The 24,264-nt window shown below is 34.6% G+C and overlaps 2 protein-coding genes across 3 annotated transcripts; both read right to left on the reverse strand.

Moving 5' to 3' along the window:
* Positions 1 to 841: 841 nt before the first annotated feature.
* On the reverse strand, positions 842 to 1,591 carry LOC147566098 (uncharacterized). Its single transcript, XM_086653520.1, has one exon. It carries the CDS (start codon positions 1,589 to 1,591, stop codon positions 842 to 844), a length of 750 nt encoding a protein of 249 aa, XP_086509646.1.
* Positions 1,592 to 1,970: 379 nt separating this feature from the next.
* PHOT2 (phototropin 2) lies at positions 1,971 to 16,347 on the reverse strand. 2 transcript variants are annotated; one of them, XM_086652574.1, is made up of 24 exons: positions 16,142 to 16,347; positions 14,938 to 15,620; positions 14,448 to 14,630; positions 13,426 to 13,517; positions 13,029 to 13,311; positions 12,316 to 12,526; positions 11,174 to 11,244; positions 10,535 to 10,641; positions 9,684 to 9,733; positions 9,471 to 9,575; positions 8,767 to 8,826; positions 8,045 to 8,134; positions 7,395 to 7,468; positions 5,974 to 6,058; positions 5,559 to 5,639; positions 5,141 to 5,244; positions 4,810 to 4,859; positions 4,248 to 4,354; positions 3,996 to 4,118; positions 3,422 to 3,473; positions 3,031 to 3,143; positions 2,477 to 2,617; positions 2,275 to 2,386; positions 1,971 to 2,187 (listed from the first exon to the last, which is right to left on the reverse strand). In XM_086652574.1, exons 2-23 carry the CDS (start codon positions 15,600 to 15,602, stop codon positions 2,276 to 2,278), a joined length of 2,958 nt encoding a protein of 985 aa, XP_086508700.1. In that variant the 5' UTR covers positions 15,603 to 15,620; positions 16,142 to 16,347; the 3' UTR covers positions 1,971 to 2,187; position 2,275. The 2 variants fall into 2 exon arrangements, with proteins under 2 accessions (XP_086508700.1, XP_086508701.1); XM_086652575.1 differs by having other exon boundaries at positions 16,013 to 16,347.
* Positions 16,348 to 24,264: the final 7,917 nt, after the last annotated feature.

Raw genomic sequence — 24,264 nt, forward strand, 5'->3', positions numbered from 1 at the left:
CTAAGAGGTTTGAAACTATTATTCTCAAGGTTGAAAGTGTTTCAAATACCTTGAAATTCATGGATAAGCCAGAGCTTTGGATGGGTGAGATCAGATATTATTTGGACCCGTAATCTTCGCTAGTGTATGAGTATGTCTGAATCGAAAATGCGGACAAGGTTATTTGTATGCTTGCTTTATAATGGTAGGCGTTGAGGCATACCAGACCCACGCCTCATGTGAAGTCTTGGTGTAATGAAAAACTTCTCAATGACTCTTAACTTAAAAATGAGATTATCATACATACACAAGGAGTAAATTAGAGCTTTTAATTTTTACCACTGTAACAAAACAACAAAACATAAAAGATATGAGACACTTCGTAATGAATACCAGTATACCACTAGTAACTACAATATACTAGGATCCTTAGAAAATGATTATCGAAATTTGTTGCATTTGAAGAGTGAAGGAAATTGAGTATCATTTTCATGAGTGTGAGTAAAGAAACAAAAGAAATATGCTTCTGGTGTGTCCACATTGAGAGCACCTGCAACTTCGACATTGACTAGAGGCTATTTAATCTCTACCCATCCACCCTTTAAAAGCAAAATCGCTTCTATTTTGTGATACTTAGAAGCTAGAACCCATTCTTATGATTTTGCAATTGTTTATACATGGGTGTGTAAAGTAAATTACTTGAGTTTACACTCCAAATTCTAAGGTTTGGGGGTATAATGTGGATGAATGTCTAGTTACTTTTGCAACAACAAAAAAGATGGTGAGCCCCTGTTTTTTATCAGAATGAGAAAGAATTCTATTAATAAGTTGAAACAACCAAGAAAGTAAAAGAATTCTACTATTAGTAAGTGTAAATGGGCATCTCAAACCGGCACATAGGACAGTAATGACTCGTTTGGAGCCATTGAGTTATACAATTAATATGGAACATATGCGAACAGGGCAACTTTGTTAGTACTAAACCTTTGTCGAACTCCTCCAAACAGATGCTGCAACTAGTATTCTTTGTCAACTGAGAATCATAATCAAACTTGATTTTCTCTAATTTGTCGATTGAGGATTGGGAAGCTGGAACCATCTTTATCTGATTACTTGATTCCACCAAAGCCCTTTCGATCTCAGACATTGCTTCACGAACATAAACATCGGATATTATGAAATCCATACGAATTAGATACTTATTATTCTTAATTTGATCGTTATTGGTTTCTTCATTGGCGACTTGGGTTGCAAAACTTGTAACCATATCGACTATTTTCCATTGGATGTTCAGATTGTTGATTTGGAATGAAGAGAGATAATTATATACAGTACGACTAAGTGTTGCACAATACTTAAACATATCTGGGTTGAGACAAAATCTAAGCATAATTGTGTTTGGTTCGTAAAAATCATAATAAACAAACATTCCATCTTGGATTTCTGGTGATCTTATTATCCATTGAGCTTTCTTACGCATTCTAATATCAAACAAGAAATTACTTGATGAACTACTACTACTAGTAGTGCTCTCTGTTTGATACTTCTCCAACCGAATTCGATGAGAGAGATAACTAGATTCAAACTCAAAGGGGAACTCTGAAGCAGACATTTCAAACAAAAAAAAGTGAAGTACAGAGAGAGAAATAGAGAGAGAGAGAGAGAGAAAGATGAGTAGAGTGTTGTTATTTGGGGGTCGGTAGTGGTGGGGGGGAAGTCTATTTATTTATAGCTGAGATGATTCAGGCGCTTGTTTCTAATTTTTTCAACCGCTGGGAGGTTAAGAGAAAATAGAAAATTTTAACAAGAAATTAGAAACTTCTAAAGATGATTTCTTGTGTGAATTGGAATCTTATTTTTCCATTTTTTTTGATTCAAAAAATAACTAATCCTACTGTTGTTTTTCTACACCTGGCATACGAAATATGTACCGACTTTACGAGACCTGTACATCCAACCCTACTCAGAATGCGGAATTATGAATATTAAGATGGGCAAGAACTCAATACATTGAGATTAGAACATACTAACTTATTCACTGATTCGGGTCATTATTTGTAGAGAGAAAAGGAGATAATAGACAAGTTATTATCCAATCAATCTTGCAAGCAGTCCCTAAGTATTATGCTTTCGCTGTACATAATAAATACCGTTAAACAAAGAGTCTCACTCAATCGTAAACTGGTTCAATCAAGAATCCGAATAATCCTGCATATATTAGAAAAGAATTTCTCTAGCATAAGGAATCACAAGTGCACAAAGCTAGGAATTCTTAAGGTGCTAAATATTTTGTACCTTAAAAAATTTCGAGCGATTGATGAAGCACTCCATCGTCTTCCCACTCTATATTCTTAGCTTTTGAATCTTTTCCGATGAGTTCAAGTGGTGCTTCTAGTGGTGGAGGATTCTGTTTTGCAAATTAAAACAGGTTTAGTCTTTAAGTTCAAAAAGAATAACGTAAAGATTGGGTACAAATTAGATTTGTGGAAAGCATTACCATGCATCGAATGAGAGGCCAATTAATTCCGCGGAAGAAAGGATGCTCTTTGATCTCATTCGCGCCACTCTTTGATCCTAATCGGTCTGCTGGGTCTCTATGCAATAATCCATGTATCAGTTGCCTAGCCGCGAGGCTTACCTGAAAAAAAAATAGTCGGTAACAAAAAAATTATATACGAAGTCGGCCGATAGTGTGGGCAAACATCGCGCCCCAATCAGGTTGGCTAGCTTCTTACTATACAAGCTATAAACTTAAAATAACACTTCAAACATGAGCTTCTAAACAGAATTCCTCCTCCCTATCTTCCCTTCAATGTTCTCATCTTCTAACAACAAACTGCTACTGAAGTTTCAATCTATCTTGACGCCTGGAGAAGGGAACACTTAATCTGGTCATACATACTTTCCTAAATACATTCCCTAGTCGACCTTGACTCTTTAGGTTGATTTTTATACATTTTTTGCTTTTCAAATTTGTTTGTCTTATCAGTTGCTTAGGATTAACAAACTCGAAATAAACATGAGAGTGTAGAAGGGTATTTCATATTTTACCGGAATGCTACTTGGAAATGTGAGGTCTTTGTGCAGAATGTTAGCAAACGTTTTCTGTCTGTTCTTTCCCCTGAAAGGCGTTCGGCCATAAAGCATTTCATACAGAAGAATACCTGTATTCAATAAATAAACAAACACCCTGATAAAAATGTAATCTAGATCATTCATAGCAATGGAACTTTGAACACATTAAGCTCTATATGTCCTCTCATTGAGTATTCGTACAAAAGCTCAATGATAATTTTATCAAAAGCTTGAGAAAAAAAAAGAATATATAGTGTTCAAAAGGGATTATTAAGCTTAAGATTTAATGATTTACATGTTCAACAAAAAAAAAAAGATTTAATGATTTACATGCAAAAGAGCTAACATGAATTAGTGACATGCTTACCAAGAGCCCACCAATCAATTGCACTACTATGTCCTGCACCAGTAATTATTTCCTGAAAACAATTGAACTATTAAGAGTCTTGGAAATAAAAGGAAACCATTGGACAAGCTATTCCAGCACTCATAATTATGAAGCCCGGGAATAATTCACATTTCCCAGATTTAGAAGAATATCTTAACCAAACACGACTTAATCCGAGTTAATTAGAATTATTTTTAAGTGGGTTAGTTTCTCATTACGTCGAAGTCAAGATCCAGTATAGGCCTAATAATAGAGTTATGTGGACAACATACATTCCAAATTTTACTGTACTAAGCAACAAAAATAGAACTTTTGGTAATCACCAACTTGGTTCAGAATGCCTATCCAAGTTACTCTACAGTCCTAGCAAAATGTTAATTAAAGGTGATAACTCGTAGAGTTGTGAACATCTAGATGATTTTATCCGTAGTTGGTCCCTAATGTTCACACTTCAGTTTCCTGTAAACTCACCTTTTCCAGATATATGAATTTAAATATGGGAAATCATTAGACATATATGATAGAATTGAGAAACAAAAGACAATTTCCTTACAGGAGCAATGTACTCTTCAGTTCCAACAAATGAATTTGATTGTGTAGTCGGTTCTGCAAAAAACGTTGGAGGCGGCTGACTTCTTGATCTTCTCCTCTTTGCAGGTAAGGGATGCTTAATAACCTGTATCAAGATCATACATTAGAAAATAAGCAATAACTCATTAGCAGCATCTAGCAAACTATCCACCTTAAGGATCAACTTGAAGTATGTAGTAGACAACTGTTTCTAAGAGAAAGATTCTTAGCATACTTGAGGTTTACAGGCTGTGAGGAAAGATAGATCAAAGTCCGCTAATACGACATGCCCATCTTCTTGTAGTAGTATATTCTCAGGCTTCAGGTCGCGATATATAATTCCTGTAACATGCAAACATACAAGTGACGAAGTCATGATTTCTGATCACTTGGTTTATAAATACGAAAAAAAATATCTAACATAATGACATAGGAAGATTCAAAGGTAACACAGATTTTATACTAAGACAACATCAAGGTATAAGAAATCATAGCACTACTTTGTAATATCTGCAAAACAACCCTATTCTCGTGTGTTTCTTAGCTAAATTCCGTAAACAAAATAGAAGTACTGGAATAAATTTAGTAGGTCTAATAATTAGTAGGCCACTCGCGTGCAAAAAGTCGGATACTCTTAGGTGTGCCTACGCCAAGAAAATGTAAAGGATTAGAACTGCAATGCATGAAATCATACTCAGATTGAGTAGTACCTCATAGATATAGCAATGTAATAAACCTACCACGAGTACAATAAGAGAGTTATCCAAAAAGAACTATGTCTGGTTTGATTGAAGTACCTAAACAGTGAAGATATTCCAAACCAATTACAACTTCAGCGGCATAGAACCTGGAGAAATCAAACCCAACAAGATGAATTAGTACTTGAATGAAAGAAATGTGATTCCTCACTGAAAAAGGTATTGTTACTCTTTTTGATGCCTATACGTAGACTTAGTTTTATAGTAATTACGTAATTACAACTTCCCAGAAATAGTAAAGGTAACAATGACAAGCAATCACATATTACGGACATATATATTTGAAGCTTGTGTAACTTGAAGTTATTATGAGTTCTTTTTCAAACAATTTTCGAACGAAATCTAAATTCAAGTTTAGAAGAGATGTTACCTTGCAGATTCTTCTTTAAAAAATTTCATAGGCTGTTTGTCGAGCAACGCAAACAGCTCTCCTCCAGGGAAAAAGTCTGTTATCAAACAAACGTGTGTAGCTGTCTGAAGAGTAAACAAGATATCAGTATAATATCAACTAACAATAGTTTCTGTAGAATTCAGCTATATCAAATTAAACAGTCCAAAAAAGCAAAGTGCATCACTAGAGAAAAAAAAAAAGACAAATGTGCTGCTAACTTTGTCAAATGGCTTGTAGTCCAGTTTGCCGTTGTAATTTAACATTTTCTTGTCAACTATATTTAACAGTTTTCATAGCCAAATTATAAATAAAAATGATACTGAAAAACGTAACTTTGTTATTTATATAGGTACCAATTATTAACTATAAAGTAAGATTTCATAATAAGAAACTGGACCTGGAAAGAAGTGTAAAGTGTTGGAAGAAAAGGATGATCCAGTAATGATATAATTTCTCTTTCTATGCATGCACGATGAACCTGTAGATGATTCACAAAAAATATGACAACATTAGATGATTATCAGATTCTTAAAGAGTCGTACAGTCGCCGTAATAACAAACGAAAAAGAATGTAATGACAAGGTACACCAACTACAACTAATAGACGTAGAAACTACAGGAGCACTGTGCAATCATGCCTCAAATTTTAAATTAATGTTAGATTATATATCAAGATATTTAACTCTGGTGATCAAATGATGCATTTTACAGGTTGTGTCAGTCAAAAGGTATCGAAAAAGTAAATTACTAAAACCAACAGGAACAACTGGCGATGTATGTGCCCATAAAACAAAAATACTACGCACATGTACCTTGTTACGGTTCAACATTACAGATTTGTCCATGGCTTTCATAGCATACAATTTACTAGTACCTTGTAATTCCACCAAATGAACACTGCAGGCAATGCACCAAAAATTCAATTGAATTCCGAACAACCAACAAACAAGTCAATCAAAAACTAAACAAATCACTCCAACTTCAAATTCCATCATGCTAAAGTATGGCCGCCAATATACAGACGTAAGAATTTCTTACATGGACAAAAAGTATTTGGTGTAAAAATAATCAATTACTTTTGATGGAGGACGACCTAGTTAAAAAGATTTAATTATCTTCTAATCTTCAACACCACTTTCTCTGAACAACCACAGCCGCCTTCTTTGGCGACCACCATCTTCTCCAATTACTATCACCTTCTCGACCACCAGCACATACCACCAATACAAACAACCATTACCACCTTCTCCATAAACCGTAAACCTAATTAGGGGCCTTGATATGTTTTCCAGGCTGGATAAGCTGGTTTGGATCAGAATACGCAGGTCCCAGGGTTTGTGAAAAGCAAAAAATTTAATTGAATCCTACTTCATTTAGAGTTTAGACTTCAATCTTTCTTTTGTTTTCTTTGTCCATCTGTGGGTTTTGAATGTAAAATTGGGGATCTTACAGTATTAATCAATTGAAGATATTTGAACCAGGTAATGTTGCATTTGGTTAGGTTGATTGTGCTAAGTAAAAGAAAAGTAGTTCTTTAATGGCTTCATTACACTCTGGATTGTGTTAAAACTCTTAGAAGAGAGAGAGTTAGATGAAAAATAATTGGTGAGAGTCGATCGGTATCATTGTAGGTTAGAAGTATAGTTCCTGCAATGGCAGAAGGAGGTGAGTTTTGGCCAAATCAAAGTTTAATTTAAAGGTAACTGGGGCTTCTCATGCCATGTATATGTTTCACTTCCTGATGAACATGATGAGATGATTCTCGATAACAAATTTCAGCTCTCTGATTTTGTGCGGCGGTAGATTAGGTTCAGGGTTTAGGTTTTATGAAGAAGATGAAAATGATGGTGGTGGTGAAAATGGTGGTTGTCTGTGCTGATGGTATATGGTGGTGATCGGAGAAGGTGGTAGTAGTTGGAGAAGGCGATGATTCTTTGGTTAGAATCTTTAGATGAATTATTTCTAAACAATGTGCTATCTCTATCATAATGGAGTTATATGCTAGCCCAGCGTCATCATCTTGGAACTTGGACGTACATACAAATTTTTAGTCACAAGTTGCAAAATATTGTTCATTTAAATAATTTGTTACTTGAAGGTAAATATATAAGAGGGAACTGCAAGTTAGATTCACGTCGATTGATTTTGAAATGGAAATGTTCGCAGTGCAAATGGAACATATTTAGGACCGATTTCAACATTTAGAAATTCAACAGAATAACAGTTTGAATACCTGCCAGTATCACCACACCCCAAAGGTCTTATAGGCTTGAAATGCTTCAGACCAATTTGCTCACCAGCAGCGATCTACAATGAAACAGAAAAAAAAGAACGGGAGATGAAGTCAGATCACTGTCATTTAATAGAAAATCTTATAGAAATAACGAGCATCTAAACCTAAGCAACAAACAGAATACGCTATAAGTTTATAACTACAAAACAATTACTAACAAAGAATCAGTCCAGCTGAACCCTTTCCAGAAAAGCTCCTGGAAATTTTAGGAGCCAAGTTATTGAGCATGAACCCTAAATAGATTATGAGAAACCAGCTGTTGAGCACATTATCCATGTGCTTCGTCGAAGTCAAACTAAGTTGTAACCGAAACAATCTGATTCAAAGAGTGTTAAGCTACTTCCATGGGTCCCCGAAAAATTAACTACCACAGGGTATGAGAGAGAGAAGACCACAAAGATTTCTGATGGAATGGCAATGAACTCAAAAAAAGAGTTGTAAATATTAGCATAACCAAATTACAGGTGAGTATCCTTCAAATATCAAGAAATTTTAAATAGACAAAATAGGTAGAACAAGGAGTCAAGAAGAGAGAGATATCTATGAAAATAGATTACAAGATGCAACAACATGAAGTGAAGAATCAGTACCTTCTGAATGGCTATCCAAGAAGAATTGTTCTTTTTGTGGGGCCTAGGAGAGACGGTTTTAGAGTGGATGGCCCACAAATCTTCTGGTCTCTAGAGAAAGTTATATGCAACAATGTTAAAAGTCAAAATAGTCATAATCGACTGCACCATAATATCATTGCAAATTGCAGCACAGCATTACTGAAAAGGGAAAAACAAATATAAACATTAGAGCTGTAGTTGAAAAAAAATGGAAATATATATTACATAATCATATATGTTAAAATACTGAAATTAGCCTGAGGAAACTTAACCATAGAATGATATCTTTAAGTCGTAATTATCTGAAAAATGAAAATACTAGTCAAAAGGATCAGGGTTATATTCAATTTTTAGTCTTCCCAAAAACTTGACGTTGTACATGCAAAACCCGTCTTCACAGTGCTCTTAGTGCCTATCAATATAAGAATGTAGAACCAACGAACTACCTATAGCTGGGTTCCTTTAGTTTTCTATATTTGGAGGAAATATAGTAGGATCCCTAAATAATTTTGCACTTCAACAAGGATAATAAGAACGAAAAATGGGCTGCCTATTTCAAGCAGCTTTGAACTTTTTATTTCGTATTAAAACATATTAAGTTCAATGCAGTGTTTAGTATGTAATTGATGAATTTATCGAGTGATTAACTAACTGTTGATACAAAATTACAAACACATTATGGTGTAAAAGGTCTACCTTACCAAGTTGGCATCAGGAAGCTCCCTAACAGCTTCATTAACATTTTCTGCAGTAGCTTTCACCTGAGAAAAAAAAACTTTAAAATCACTGAACTGTATTTCAATTAGAACTCGGACAGCTACCATAACATAACAAAATTGAGTTCGATAACCAGGAGTAAGAGCAATTTTAATACTACAAAAAACATCTTAGTTAACAAAATGACAAAAAAAAATGCATTCAGACACTTATCCTAGATTTAAAATAAATGTGTCCCACTTTTTTTCCTAATGATGTCAAATCCGTATAATCACAATCCTATACATCATTGACGATTTTTGGAGATCATTGCTTATATGGTACTGGATTATACATCTGATCCTTCTTGAGATCATAGCTTATGGTACTAGATTATACATCTGATCATTTCAACAAAAAAAAAAAAGATTATACATCTGATCCTTCTGATTAAGGTGGTGGGAGACATTACAGCTCTTCCATATTTTCTTGCCTACTACAAGAACTTGTTATGTATTTTGAAACATATCATACTGTATCCAGCTTCAAGCTGACAGGAAATGAATGCTAGAATAGTATCAAAAGTGTTAGATATACACTGCAATATACTAAAGAGAGGCAATTCAAATAGAGAAATATATATTAAAGACAAGAAAATTGATCTATAGAATATAGAGAGTAATCATAAAATGAGAAAGCAGACTTATACCAATTTAGAACTTTGGTGCTCTGTGTTCTCAGAGAGCCGGTTCCGCAGGGGTTCGACGTGATCACTACCATCTAATTGCACACCGATAAAGTATTGAAGTTCACCCTGCAATGGACCAATAATAATATAAAGGAAAGAGGGTCGCAGTTACTGTACACAAAACCAAGTCAAAGGCAAGAAAATGAGAATCCAAACAAGGGTCACATAAACCACCTTATGGTCACGCATAGGCTGCAAGTGGAATAAATTCCAAAATTTCTTCCCTGCAAGTTTCAGGTTTCACATGTTTAGGTTACATATCACATACTGAAAGCAATATCTAGCTTCTCCAAATAAATAAAATAGATATCATCTCAAAGAAGATCCAATATGCATAAATGGAGATTGACATAATCTATTCTCACTTCCTAAGACCCAAGCAGGTATCATGTCTGACTAACCAAGTTATCACCAAAACTATAGTCTTCATTACCATGAATTGTCGATTCAACATCTCTGACAATATAATTAAATAGTTGGGCCTAGGACCTAGAGCAATGATTCTTTGAACAACATAAATTTTTGAAACTAGTTTTACCTGATTGGAATGTCTAATTCGATATATTTGTGAGAATTATATCAATTCTTAACATATTTAAGGGGTGTAATTATGCAACATGATCTCCATCTAGACTAGCAGTAATGTCAAAACTATACGGAATGCGCACAGAATAACCAAAAGTCAAGTAATGATCAACAGATTTCCACCTTTAACCCAACTAGCATTAAAGATTGTAGGATGTTATAACTTTTGCGAGGATTATCCACAAAATGAGGGGTCATGAAATGACTAAACATCCCTAACTATTGATCGGACCTAAGCATATATGCATAGAATAACCGAGTGATCAATACAATAATGCAAAAGGAAAAATAACTTACAACCTAAAGGTTTATATACAGTACTTTTCTTCTTTACATATGTCTGGCATAAATTAGAGCTGACAACAAAATATTGGATGGTAGAGTTAATTTAAGCAAGGCTCACACTGCATAATGAAAATGTATTGGGGGCATTTACTTACCACTCTTTGTATAGTTGATCAGTTGAACAGTGATTTCTCTTTGTTCCTTAATAGCATCTCTTATTTTTGAGACAGTTCCTTGATCTGTATCAGGACCTTGAAGAAATCTATGAAACCAAATGAAGCTTATTTTCAATGAATAACCTGATGGAAGTAAGAAATATTTTCGCTAGCTGGAATAGATCATAATATGTTATGAGCACAAAATGTTATGACATCCAGATAAAAACTGGACTAACCAACTTATTCATGCTTATCTTTTGTAATAGATCATTTGGCAATGGGATGCATGTGGTTCGTGCATGTGAGTACAAATTACAACAATCATCAATTGTCAATCGTGATAGATATAAATTTCAAAGCAATGGATTTCATGGCTAACTTTTACCCAATGTTACTTCTGTAGTTTCACAATGAAAAAGTTATTTAACAATTATCTGAATGGTAAGAAAACAATCCCTACATGAAATCAACTCTGGGCCCATGGTAAAAGCAACAAGAGGGGATGCAGGAGCAAAATCTAAAGTAGAGCAATCAAAGGTTCCTACTAGTACTACCACTAAGATATGGATGAATATTTTGCGAATTTACGACTATTGATCCTAAAAAAGCAGCTATGGAAAAGAACAACTCTCTTACCTGCAGTTACTTCCCAATATTTCCTCTCGAGAATACTCAGTGAGTTCAAGAAAACTATCAGATGCAAAGATCTGCATAGCAAGCATCATCATGAGTCAGTTCTTTTTTGCCATAAATATCCAAAGCACAATAGTTGGAATTGTTTTAACATGACTTTCTTTCTCTTTTGTTTTGTTAATATATGACCACGAAAATAGTGGATCAGTTCAAGTGTATTAAAAGTTTTCGTTTAGCACCACCACCATCAACCTTTAGGACTAAGTACTGGATTGTAACCCGTTGTATGTGACACCTTTCACAACAATTTGATTTACTACAGTAAAGATAAATAAACATAAATGTCTCTCAGAACACCAATGACAATTCCTATATGATGACATGCTCTATGAAAAAAACGTCTGAAAGTAATAAATCTTAGATAGCAAATTCCTTTTCAGGGTTCTTCTCTTTCACCAATCTCAACTTACTTCTCATTCCGGTAAGTTCATAATTGAGTGGAAAAACCTGTCCTTGTTTATATTAATAGTTTTGACTTCTGAGCCTACTTAATTCCAAAACGCTTGGTAATCATGAAATCCCATATGTAATACTTACTAGCTCCTAGATTCGTTCCAATAAACACAACATCAAGTCCCCATGGATTGAAAGGAATTGAGCAAACAAATGTGTATTCCCAACAAGAAGCTACATTGGGATACATATAAAATAGACAAGAGGAGTATCATCGCCATCTTTCAGCACTTATCCACACTTTAAGCAACTTGTGATCAAGTATTGCAATAAGACTTGAGGAAAGAAGATTTAATTTGCAAATACAGTCATCTGATTCCTCTTCTTTGGAGGCTTTATATTGGCTGCAATCTAAGGATGCTAAAGATCCTTCTACTGATTGTTGTAGCTTGACTATCAAGGTTTTTCATGTTACTTGTGCAACTTTGATTAAGTAAACGTATATGATATGTAATCAAAGATTTCAAGAGTTTCACATGTCTAGTGATTGAAATTGTCTAATTCAATGGAGGCAACTCAAAGATTTTTCCCCATCTCTTTCTTTTTTTGAGAAAAACGAGAAAAGGAGGTTAGATAGCTAACTAACGCGAAAAAGGGAAAAATGAACCATCTAAAGTATATCTTGGCCTTACAATGGGATTGTCAGGAAGTCTGGGATCTGTTATGACAAAATTCTTCTCAATACGTTCCAATGTGGTTGCAAGGTCAATCCCTTGCCGTATATCCCTTTCCAATTCCGTACGGTCCCAGCTATCGGAGCGTTGCACATCTTTGGTCATTAGAAGCTCTGGCTCCAATTGCTCTGGATCTTTCGTCTCTACGGAGCTTAATCTCCCTTTAAACCTACACATGGCAAAGCACATTACAAAAATGGTTGGACCAAAAACCTTGGAAAAAATTTATGCCATCCAAGTTGGGTAAAAAAAAAACAGAAAGCCATAATACTCCAGTTACACAAATGATTGATCTAGGAGTTTGACATTTGACAGTTAAAAGCCAGACTTCAGAAGAACGAAAATTCATCCAAGTTCTAGTAAGAAGGATTCTTTATTATTTCATAAATTGGTGCAAAAGTCCAGGTACTTAATAATGTTTCTCCAGTCACATTTCAATTGAATCAATCATTTACTGAAATTGTATATTTTGTTCAGTTGCCAATGAGTATCCTATAAGTTATAGGTAATTAATCATGTATAGTTCCCTTTGTCACAGTATAGAAACAGGTACACTTTATTCTCATGAAAACGACTATGAGAATAAATATGTTGTCACTATCAAATTTGAGATAAGCCAAAAAAATCCTCTCTAGTTTGCAACCGGAAGTCGGGAAAGAAGAGGAGCTCACCCCATCAATGAGTTACGTGTTGATTTTCTAGATTTTTTGCCAACATCTTGAGTAGAACTTGATCTAGACATATCACTTTGAACATCCATTTGAGGAGTTTGTCTGCCAGGTGTGTTTAGGTTCTCAAGTTCTGCGGATTTCGGAAGAACGAACCCACCGTCAAACTTTTCAGTCTCATCAAGCTTTGCAGGCGTTCCAGGCACTGAAGCTTGACTGGATCGTGGGTGTTTCACCGTCTGGTAAACCTCAGTGATAGCAGAAACGGCTTTTTCTTTTTGACGAGCTGAAAGAGAGAAAAGACAAACAATATCACTTGATTGCCCATGTTGATATTATTCCTTGCATATTAAAAACTAATCGTCATTTTTTTTTTAAACTAATCGATATTTCTGCTTACCATCGTAGCGAATCAGGGACTTCGGCAAGCCATTTGGTCTCAAAGCCTTGTCAACCAGACCTTCTGTATATTTGCTGACCTCAACCTGCATTCTGGAGGAAAAATACACACAGTTTTTAGATTTCAAGGCAAGAACCCAAATTTATAAGCATGCAACTGCAAAAATCATGAATTAGCATAACTGAAAATAAAGAACAGGTAACTTAGATGATCCCAAAGATATAATGATATATAATTAGGACAAAACTAGTAACTATAAGAGATAAACAAAACAAATCAAAAGCAAAATGTAAATTGTAGAAACCCTAATTACTTTTAGTATAAAAGCGGAGCTTGAGCTTGTCTCTTCCCCATCCATGGTTTGTCGCACCTTCATGAAAATACATTTTCCCCCAAACCTTCAAAACCCTACCCACATAGTGAGGGTTTTCAATTCTGGGTTGCCTTTCTCCGCCACAGAAATCCAAGCCATGAATACTGGGAAGTGTTTTTCAAACAACTAGGGAATTTGGATGAAATTCCAGAGAAAAGGAAATCAGGTTTTGAGATAGCCGTTAGCCTTGAAATCAGAGCAGGAGGCCCACCCGCCATATTCTTCTTTCCCGGTTCCTAATTCTACAAACTAAATTCTGGTAAAACCCTCACTACCTGTTTACACTTCCTTTACACCTGATATCCATATTGAGTTCAGTGCTCATTAGTTAGATTTTTCATTTTTTTTGTTCAAATGGCTCATCAGTTACATGATAATGTATGTGTTTTTCTACTTAGGGCTCATTGGTTTTTTTTGGTTGCAAGTAGGGCTCATTATGAGATGGTAATGTATGTGTTTCTTTGCTTTAAAAACTATCTTTTCGAATCTTATTGTTTTAAAAAACAGTAAAATTCATTAGTGTACGTTTTATGTAGTTTTTTGTATCTGATCATTGGAATGAGTTGAAATGAAAACAAAAGGAGACAAAAAATTGGAAAATGAAAGTAAAAGGAAAGGGTTGAACATAATTCTTTTGTTAAATATTTACCCGATAAACTTGATAACCTTTCCATCTTCATCTTTTATAGGAGTGACAGTTAGCAGATTCCAAAAAGGTCTACCATCCTTCTTGTAGTTTAAGAGCCTACCACAATAGCTCTTCCCAGTTTTAACACAATCTCGTATTTTTGCAACTTCATTTTGATCTGTGTCTGGTCCTTGGAGAAAGCGACTGCAAAAAATAAAACATGAAGAGTGTAAAGAAATAGACTCACATAACAACTTTTGTTCTTTGAAACCATAATTAAGATAAAGCAATCAAAGTTGAGAACAAATTTGAACTCCATTATCATTTTTTTGGAGTTTACTATGAAGTACATAATAAGTTATCAAGGGCTCTAGCGGACCCTCGGCTAGAGCTATCAAGAACTTTGTTTTTGACCTCAGCGTCGAAGGTTTGAGCCGTTCTAAGTTCAGACTCTCTTAGAAAGTCGCCTATTGACATATACAGAGAGAAAAGGTTAGAAATGAGTTTTTACCAGTTTCTTCCAACAATCTCATTTGAAGAATAACCAGTCATAGTGAAAAACCCAGAACTAGCATATATTATAGGGCAATCTGGTCTAGTTGCGTCCGATACGACAAACGTTTGCTGTAGTGAAGCCAAGGCATCCTTTAGGTCTTGAGAAACACTAGGATTTCTGAACCCTGATCCATTCTGTGAGTCTTCAGATGTTATTATGGATTCTTTAGACCTTTCTCCTGAATTTTTAGAACTTCTTTGATCTCCCGATGATCTTAAGCGAACAGCTTTCACATTATTATCGGCCCCATATTCTGAACTAACAACGAGTCCCCATTCAGCTGCTCTTTGAGACATACGATCTTCGCTTAAAATTTGATTAGATTGATCATTTGAAGGTTCACCTCCTCCACCAGCACCATCACCAATTTCACTTATACTCTTGAAGAAACCATTAAAACTTGAGTTTGAGTTACTAGACCCGGTCGGAAATGCCATCCATTTATCAACAACTTCTTTACCAGAAGATGGCTTTAATGCAGTAGATCCTTCTTGTAATTGAGCTGAAATTTCATTTTCTATGGACTTTTCGTCTCCTCGTTGCTTCTCAATGTACTTGGATGGATCGAAGACTTCACTTTGTTTGTTATTTGTAGATGATGAAGAAGGCGAAGACAACATTTCCGATTTTAAATAACCCTATAAACATAAATTAAACAATTTGAGGTCCCTATAGACAGCTCAAGTCGAAATTATTGAAGTTTAACAAAATTGAAAGAATTGAAGTAAAGAACTCTAATTTTGAAGTCGAAATTGAAATATCGAACTTCGAATTGAACTCTGATAAAACTGAAACAATGAAAGCAAACAGAATTTGAAATCCGACTCCTTGATGTTTGAATTGAACTATAAATCTCTGACGAAATTGAAAGAAGGAAAAAAAAAATTAAATGAAGAATCTAAGAAAACAAGTCTGAAATTGAACTCTTAAATTTGAAATCCTTCTTAATTGTTCTTCGGAGAAGAAATCGGTGTTACAACTTTACTAGAACAGAGAAAAACTCAATTCTAGTAAAAAATTCAGGACTTACAACTGAAATTCGTTCAATTTTACAGAAGAAAACGATAGGTTCCTTCAGAATTTGCAAATTATGAATCAAATTAATCGTTGTTGGAGTTAGAGAGAGAAAACTTGAATAAAAAAGGAATTAAATTCTCACAGTTTTGAGAGTGGAAAAGTCTTGTTTATGTTCTTGAATAATCCTCTAATTCCTCTTTGACAGTTCACGTCATAACTCGCTTCATTAACAGCATCAACAACAAAATCATCTACAAGTACACCTTCCTTTTTTACCAATTCTGGTTTTCTCTCTCTAACTTCTCTCTTTCTCTCTCTAACTTTTCTCAGTGAAGTTCGTTGTTCTGCAAAATTTTAGACCAAACGAAAGCAGGTGGATATGAGATAACAGAAATCATCTTCAACTGTACCTGAAACAAATCGCAGCCGTTAAATGGTTACACGTCGTCAAGTAATGAAAAGATCTGAGCCGTCAGATATGACTCACTTTATCCAAATTTGGGCCAAAAACGGATCTTTCATTTCACCGACTTTATTTTGAGGCTACCAATATAGATTTTAGTGAGATATATAACAACTCACTTTCATACTTTAAAAGTTCTGAAAACATAAGGAGTTCCTGATGCCACCTCCGATCTTTAACAAGCAAAAATAGAGCTCTAGCTGCCTATGATGGCCGGCACACAATATGTCAACATTTTTTCTTGAAAATAAATTTTTCATTTCATGTGTAATAACTACGTCCAAATGTTTTACACGACTTTGATTACGTTGTGACAATAAAATGAAAATACAACGTGATGATTAAAGGAGTATAATTTTCAGAACATAGCTATTTGTACTCCCAAAAGTCAGATCTAAATAGAAAAATAATACATCCAGTTGTGACTTCTGATAGGAAAAAAATGCAATCACGAGAAAAAATTGATTGAGAAGTCTTACCCGTTGATTGGTTTCATTCGTTGTTGTGCTTGATTGTCTGCTACAGCCTCCCACACCCTAACATAAACTTTATTTGTTATTAGATGGAGGTATCATCGACTTACAACAAAACATCTATTACCTATTATGCTTTGTTGAGACACATACTTAACCATACTCAGAGATTATTTTGTGGCAACAATTTTACAAATCAACATTTCTATTGTATGCCTTGATATTATAGTTTGAGATTGAACACTAACCGGGAAGTTGTCTAATTGTTTCTCTTTTCTGTCCCTAGTACTGTGCACAAAACAAAGAGACAATATTATTTCATCACGAGCATTTTAACTTATCCAAAAATACTAAGTTTACACCAGAACACAGTAGTACAATGATGGACATAACACTGTGTAGTTAAAAAAGCATCGTAAACCTTTGCAGATGTAGTAATAAATAGTGTATAGAATAAGAGTATGTGGTAGTAGTGATCTAATCAATACTCCTATATAAATCACAAGAACTTAATATATAGTTTAAGCATTTAAAAAATGCACCACTTGGTTGTGAACAAGTAAAAGACACAAAAACATGGAGTAGTACAATGAATAAATGGTCGTTACATAGAAAGGTACATGATAATTACTATACCTTCTTACATGCGAGGTGGGACTATTTATCAACATTATCAATGTGAATTGGTGAATGTAAAAGCAGTTTAACTATCAAAGCACGTGCAATTCTCTCCATTATTTATTGAAGTGGTTTTACTTCATAAATAAAAGAGTTAATTCCTATATGGCCCCCTACTTTGTGACCAATTTCCTTTATGGTCCCATTTTTTTTTCGTAAATTCAAATATGGCTCCCTATTTTCAGATAAATGTCATTACTACCCTTCTTACTTCTTTTTTTGGAAATCAAACTTCATTGAAAGGCCGAAAGGCTAATGAAAATTACATCATGAAATTTAAACTAACAAAGACACAACCAACATCGGGCAAACAAGACAAGTTATGCCTACTTGGGGAGCGTCTGGAGTTGTCTGATCTGACTGGTTGGCTACTTCAGGTGCAACCGTCACTAACCAACTAAAGGTAGATTTAGAACCAGAAGAAATGAACCCTGTACCCTTCTTACTTCTAAATTTAAAACAATAAAAAACCAAATTGGAAGAAGGAAAAGAACCGCACTTTGGGACTTCCAGACGAGTTTGGTTTTTTAGAACCAGAAGAAATGAACCCTGTACCCTTCTTACTTCTAAATTTCTGGTTAGCGCATCTGATTTTGGTACATCGGTAGAGAGAGTTGTAGTTGATGAAGAAACTCCCAATAGTGGTCTATGATCATAACACTCAGTTCTGAATAAACGAAAAAAAAGGTCCTAAAGACCAACAAAACAGGCCCTAAAGACCAACAAAACAGGCCCTAAAGACCAACAAAGAAACATATCTTTTATTGTACTAAGAAAATAAAAAACTAGTAACTCTTTCTTCTCCTTTGCTCCGCAACACTCACTGGATCGATCTTTAATTTCGATCCAACTTCTATCATGTCCCGCCATAATCAGGAAGTCGCCGCCACCACGGAAGAACAGTCAATTTGATTGTATAAACTATAATGAAGGGTCACTGTTGTTGTCGCCGGAAAATCGTCATTGTCGCCGGAAAAATGTCATTGTCGCCGGAAAAAAACTGTATCTGTCACCAGAAAACCGCCACCATCACACCACCACAGAAATCACACCACCACCACGCCACCATCACGAACCACCACCAGATCTTGCAATAAAAACGAATCTCTCCACCACCACCACCCACCATCATCATTGAAACACCACCACAAAACTTACCCACAACCCTCTTCTCCACCACCACCCACCCCCATCACTAAAACACCACCACAGAAATAACCCACAACCCTCTTCTTCTCCACCACCACCCACCACCATCAATAAAAACACTCCCACCATCTCTTCACCACCACACCACCATAAAACCAATCGCCCCATCAACAGATCCGGATCTGACGCCACCATTAACCTAACCCACACAACCAAATTTTGGCAAGAACAACTTACCACTACAAAGTTTTACAGTAAAGGAGAGAGAGAGAGATGTAAACATAAATTAGAGTTTTTTATGGTCCCTAAATACCATTAATGGAGGGAAATCAAAACTACATAGAAAGATAAACGGACTCCGGCAAAGGGATGACCCTTTGCCGGAGGAAGAAACTTAGATCACAACCGCAAGAAATTGGAAGAAGGAAAAGAATCGCACTTTGGGACTTCCAGACGAGTTTGGTTTTTTTTTTTTTTAATTCTAAATTTAAAACAATAAAAAAAATTATTGTTTTAAATAATTTTAAAACAATTATTTAAGAATTAAAATAATTCTTAAAATAATTTTAAATTTAGAATTATTGTTTTAAATAATTCTAAAACAATTATTTAAAACTAGGGTAGTAATGACATTTATTGTTTTAAATTTAGAATTAAGAAGGGTAGTAATGACATTTATCTGAAAATAGGGGGTCATATTTGAATTTATGAAAAAAAGGGAGTCATAAAGGAAGTTGGTCACAAAGTAGGAGGCCATATAGGAATTAACTCTAAATAAAAAGGACTACTACTCTTTTTTTTTCTCTTTTTTTTTATCATCTTTTTGTGATAGACAAAGGGATGGTTGTTATAATTGTATTCTAGCCACAGCTTTGAATCCTTATGGCAAGCATTTAAAATTCCGACCCACTACGAGTTGGACAATCTTTTTTGAGATTCCAACGACCAAGAGACTCGTTTGCACGAAGAAATGAAGCTTTCTAAGTATTTTGCATTAATGTCCTTATGATTTGGTTTCTTAGATTTTAGGTCGCAAAATGCCTAATTGTATAAGCAAAAGTTTGCTTTAAACAAAAAAAAAAAAATTGCCATGGACATCATATGGATAGGGAGAGAGATGGTTTTGGTCATATCTCTCTTGAGCGTGAAACACCTCCTCTATTTGTTCTCTCTCCCTAGTCCTCCAGCTGATATGGTCACATCTCTCTTTAGCGTGAAGCAAATGGGATAATAAGAATTGGGATGGAATCTTAATATTGCTATTAATATGGGGTAGTTTCAAAGGGGCGGTAATTATAAGGCCCAAAATGGGAAAGTTAAAGAGAATCAGGCCCAATACTAAATAATAATGAGGAAAAAACCCAGTAGGTAAAAATACAATTTTACCCTTCAAGATGAAATTTCCGTCCAAATCAACATCACAAACAATTTTGAACATTTATGAACAATTCTTGGTTTGCTCTCAACAATTTTGTAAATTTCTAAACAAATCCTAGTTTGTCTCAACAATTTGTAAATTTCTGAACAAATTCGGTTTTGCTTAGACATTGTTTTGCCAAAATATTTTGCATTTTTTTCTTTTGCATTTCACATAGACAAACTGATACAAACATTTTGGCTACAACATTTTTCTATTTGTCTTGTGAAAAAATAAATGGTTTCCGCATTTTTTGTTTTGCTTTCGACATAAATATTAAGACTAAAGCATTTTTTTATTTGTCCTTTACAAAAATTAAAATGTTATGCATATTATCTTTTGTATTTAACAAATCCGTTAACGAACAAATAATATTTTGACTAATACATTATATATGTTGTTAAGAACATAATTATATATGACGCTAACATTTTATAATAAGTCGGGACATTATTATAGACTAGGTTCCCACCGCGTCCTACGGACGCGGTAGATCCCTTTTGGCTGCGCCGTCGTGTTAAGAATTGAATAGTCATTTTACATTTAGAGAAAATAATAATTATACATTAAACAACCAAGAGGAGCAATCAAATACTAAGCTATTTACATTTAAAAAAAGAGAATTACATTTAAAAAAGAAAAATAATATTTCATTGTACATTTAAAAAAAGAGACTTACATTTAAAAAAGAAAAATAATATTTCATTGAAGCCTGAACTATAAAATAGATGTGAGATATTATATTTTTCTTAAAGTGAAAAGATATCAATCTGACAAAAGCCCTATTTATATATTTTTCGAAGTAGTTACTTTGGGAAGTTTTTCATAAAAAAACCGATCAAGAATGTGGAAGAGAGATTTTCTCCCCACTAATTTCTCATCCTCCCACATTTTTCTACTCAATAGGATACTCAATAGGAAAAAAAAAAGAGAAATATACGGGTAGTAGTTACTGTAACTAATTTTAGTTGATTTACATAGATACCCTTTTTTTGTAGTCTATTTACATAAAAAAAATTATATCATCCGTTGGATGTGTTCCCAACCAAATCTCTAAAATAAAATAGACGGTCAGACTTATCCCCTGGATAACCGACTGACCTGTTTTAATATAAAATAAAATAGACGGTCAGACTTATCCCCTGGATAACCGACTGACCTGTTTTAATATAATAGATATTGTCAACATTTTATAACAACACAATGATATATGTTGTCAACATTTTATAACATTATAGATATTGTCAACATTTTATAACAACACAATGATATATGTTGTCAACATTTTATAACAATACAATGATATATGTTGTCAACATATAAGGGTAAACATGGAATTATGAAAAAAATATGTTGTCTTGTTAACAACATAATTACATATGTTGTCAACATTTTGAAAAATATTCAAAAAATGAGTTTTTTTGACATTATTATTTTTTAGTGGGTTTTTTTCCTATTAGGGTCTAGATTTTTGGGTTTTTCACTCATTTATCCTAGTTTCAAAACCTCTCAATACAACATTGATATGAAGAATTATTTACGTGCATAGATGACATAAAGTCTTGTATTCCACGGATGAGTGGTGACCACATGGCACAATAACTGTCAGGGCAGATAAAAATAAATATTGCAAACTTAGGTATAACGTGGGTGTTAAACACCACTCATTATCGAACACTAGTTCTTATTCACCCAAGTTTCCGAACCAAACAAGAAGATTAGATATTGATAGTCGATAATGGTCACTCACGTTAAAGTAAGGTTAGACACACACCCAACATCCACGTGAAGAAGACACACCTGTTTCTCTCTCTAGTCACTATCTTACTGTAATCCTATTCCTGCCTTCATGGTGAGATTTGAGAGGATGTAATTCTCTCTCTAGTCTCTTTCTCACTCTAATCCTCCTCTTGAAAGGGACTTGTGTAATGTCTGTGTGGCTCATTTGGCATGACATATTCCATAAACAAGTGAATATAGATTGAAGAATACAATGACCAATTTAGAGTTATTCTATGTTTTTTTTAGATGCCATGGTTTTAATGCTAAGAAAAATTGTATTGAAATTGTAATACAAGGCTAGGACAAAGATAACACATTTATTGTTTCCAACAGGACAAAAGATAATCCATTTATTCAAACGGTCTGGGTAAACTTCACTCAAACTTCAAGCTATAGATAAAAAAGACAGTTGCTTGTGACTATAAATACTTTTAAAAGCCCGACAGGGCTCATGGAAGAAGAAAGAGAGCTCTTGTGTGAGTCGGATAGAAAGAAAGAAAGAAAGAAAGAGGTAAGGTTTTGTTGAGTTGGCGTTTCCATTTCAGGAGATTTACATTTGAATTGTTGCTAAAATCAACGGTTCAGAATATTATGTATAGAGTGGGCAAAACAAAAAAAATAGGGTTAATTCTGTTTTGGCCCCCGATTTGTGACCAACTCGCCGTTTTGGCCCCAATAAGTGTCCGGCAGTTCGTTTTGGCCCCAAAATCGATTTTTCGGGCAGTGCTAACATCATCAGGTCAAATCTAATACTTTTCAATACCCAAAATACCCCTCTGACCATATCTTCCTTCCCCATGCCAAATCTAGAACTGTCACCAACCCATCTTCACCTTCCCAAGGTAGTTACTCATAAACCCACTTTCTTCTTCTCTTTCATTACTTTTCTTCTCTTTTATTATACTCCTTCTCTTTATAGATCTGGTTCATGGTGAACCACATCTCGCCGTTCACCATTATCAGGTGCGCCTCCTGTCACCTACACCTACTACCACCGCCACCAACAACAACAAAAAAGATCAAACCCAAACAATCAGATCATCAAAAACCAAAACAGCTAGAACCCTAGCTCAACTCATAAATAAACAACCTTGGTCACCTGAACTTAAATCCTCTCTCTCTAAAATCTCATCTTCTTCTTCTTCTTGTTATTCTCTCTCTAAAACAACTGCCCTTCAATCTCTCTCTAATTAGAACTCCAGCTAAAGCTCTTAAATTCTTCAAATGGTATGAAACTAATGGTTTCACCCACAATGATCAAACTTACTACGAATTAATTGAAACCCTAGGTCGAAATCAGAATCTAAATGCAGCTCAAAATATTCTCTTCTCAATTGAGACCAAAATTGGTGGAAAAATCAAACTTGAAGCTAAACTTTTTAATAGTTTGATTAGAAGTCATGGTCAAGCTGGGTTATTTCAAGAATCCATTAAACTATTTAATTCAATGAAAACTTTTAGGGCTTCTCCTTTTGTTTTTACTTTCAATTGTCTCTTATCAATTTTACTTAAGCCTGGAAGAACTACTATGGCTAAGAAATTGTATGATGAACTGTTAACAATTAGGGTTTTGCCTGATTTATATACTTCTAATATTTTGATTAGAGGGTTATGTTTGAATTGACCAGTGGATGAAGGGTTTAGGTTTTTTAAAGAAATGTCAAAGTTTTGGAATTAATCCAGATTTGATTACTTATAATACTCTTATTGATGGATTGATTAGGGTTGGAAAAGTTAAAATTGCTCATAATCTTTTGAAGGGTACGATGAAAAAGGTTTCTGATTTGAGCCTTAATATTATTAGTTACACTACTTTGATCATAGAGTATTGTGAAAAACAAAAATTTTCTGAAGCTTAAGAGGTTTTTGATGAGATGAAGGAGAATGAGAAAAAAATTTCACCATGAACCAGATTGAGAGAGAGAGAGAGAAAGGAGAGAGGAAAAAATTTTGTTTTTTCAGAGAGAGGTTTTTTTAAAATAGCTGAAGGGATGTGATAGAGGTGACGGCTCGAGATTTGGTGTGGAAAAGGAAGATATGGTCAGAGGGGTATTTTGGGTATTGAAAATTATTAGGTTTGATCTGATGATGTCAGCACTGCCCGAAAAATTGATTTTGGGGCCAAAACGAACTGCCGGACACTTATTGGGGCTAAAACGGCGAGTTGGTCACAAATCGGGGCCAAAACGGAATTAACCCAAAAAAATAAATGCAAATAAACTTGAAAAAGAAAAGGAAAGCTTTTTCTCGCGCCAGCTTGCCATCTGCCTAGCGTCTCCCAGAAATGTCTTGTCTCCCTTTCA

The sequence above is a fragment of the Eschscholzia californica genome, unplaced genomic scaffold (assembly GCF_041429995.1).
Source record: "Eschscholzia californica isolate CP2 unplaced genomic scaffold, dmEscCali1.0.p SCAF_1, whole genome shotgun sequence".
Classification (NCBI taxonomy): domain Eukaryota; kingdom Viridiplantae; phylum Streptophyta; class Magnoliopsida; order Ranunculales; family Papaveraceae; genus Eschscholzia; species Eschscholzia californica.

Bases quoted from the DNA above. Each gene is read 5' to 3' on its own strand.
- LOC147566098 (XM_086653520.1), bottom strand. From the start codon at position 1,591: ATGTCTGCTTCAGAGTTCCCCTTTGAGTTTGAATCTAGTTATCTCTCT.
- PHOT2 (XM_086652574.1), bottom strand. From the start codon at position 15,602: ATGTTGTCTTCGCCTTCTTCATCATCTACAAATAACAAACAAAGTGAA. The intron at 13,518-14,447 runs GTAAATATTTAA...TTTTTCCTCCAG, and splicing joins AAGGTTATCAAGTTTATCGG to AATGCAGGTTGAGGTCAGCA. The intron at 4,119-4,247 runs GTATGCTAAGAA...ATCTTGATACAG, and splicing joins TCACAGCCTGTAAACCTCAA to GTTATTAAGCATCCCTTACC.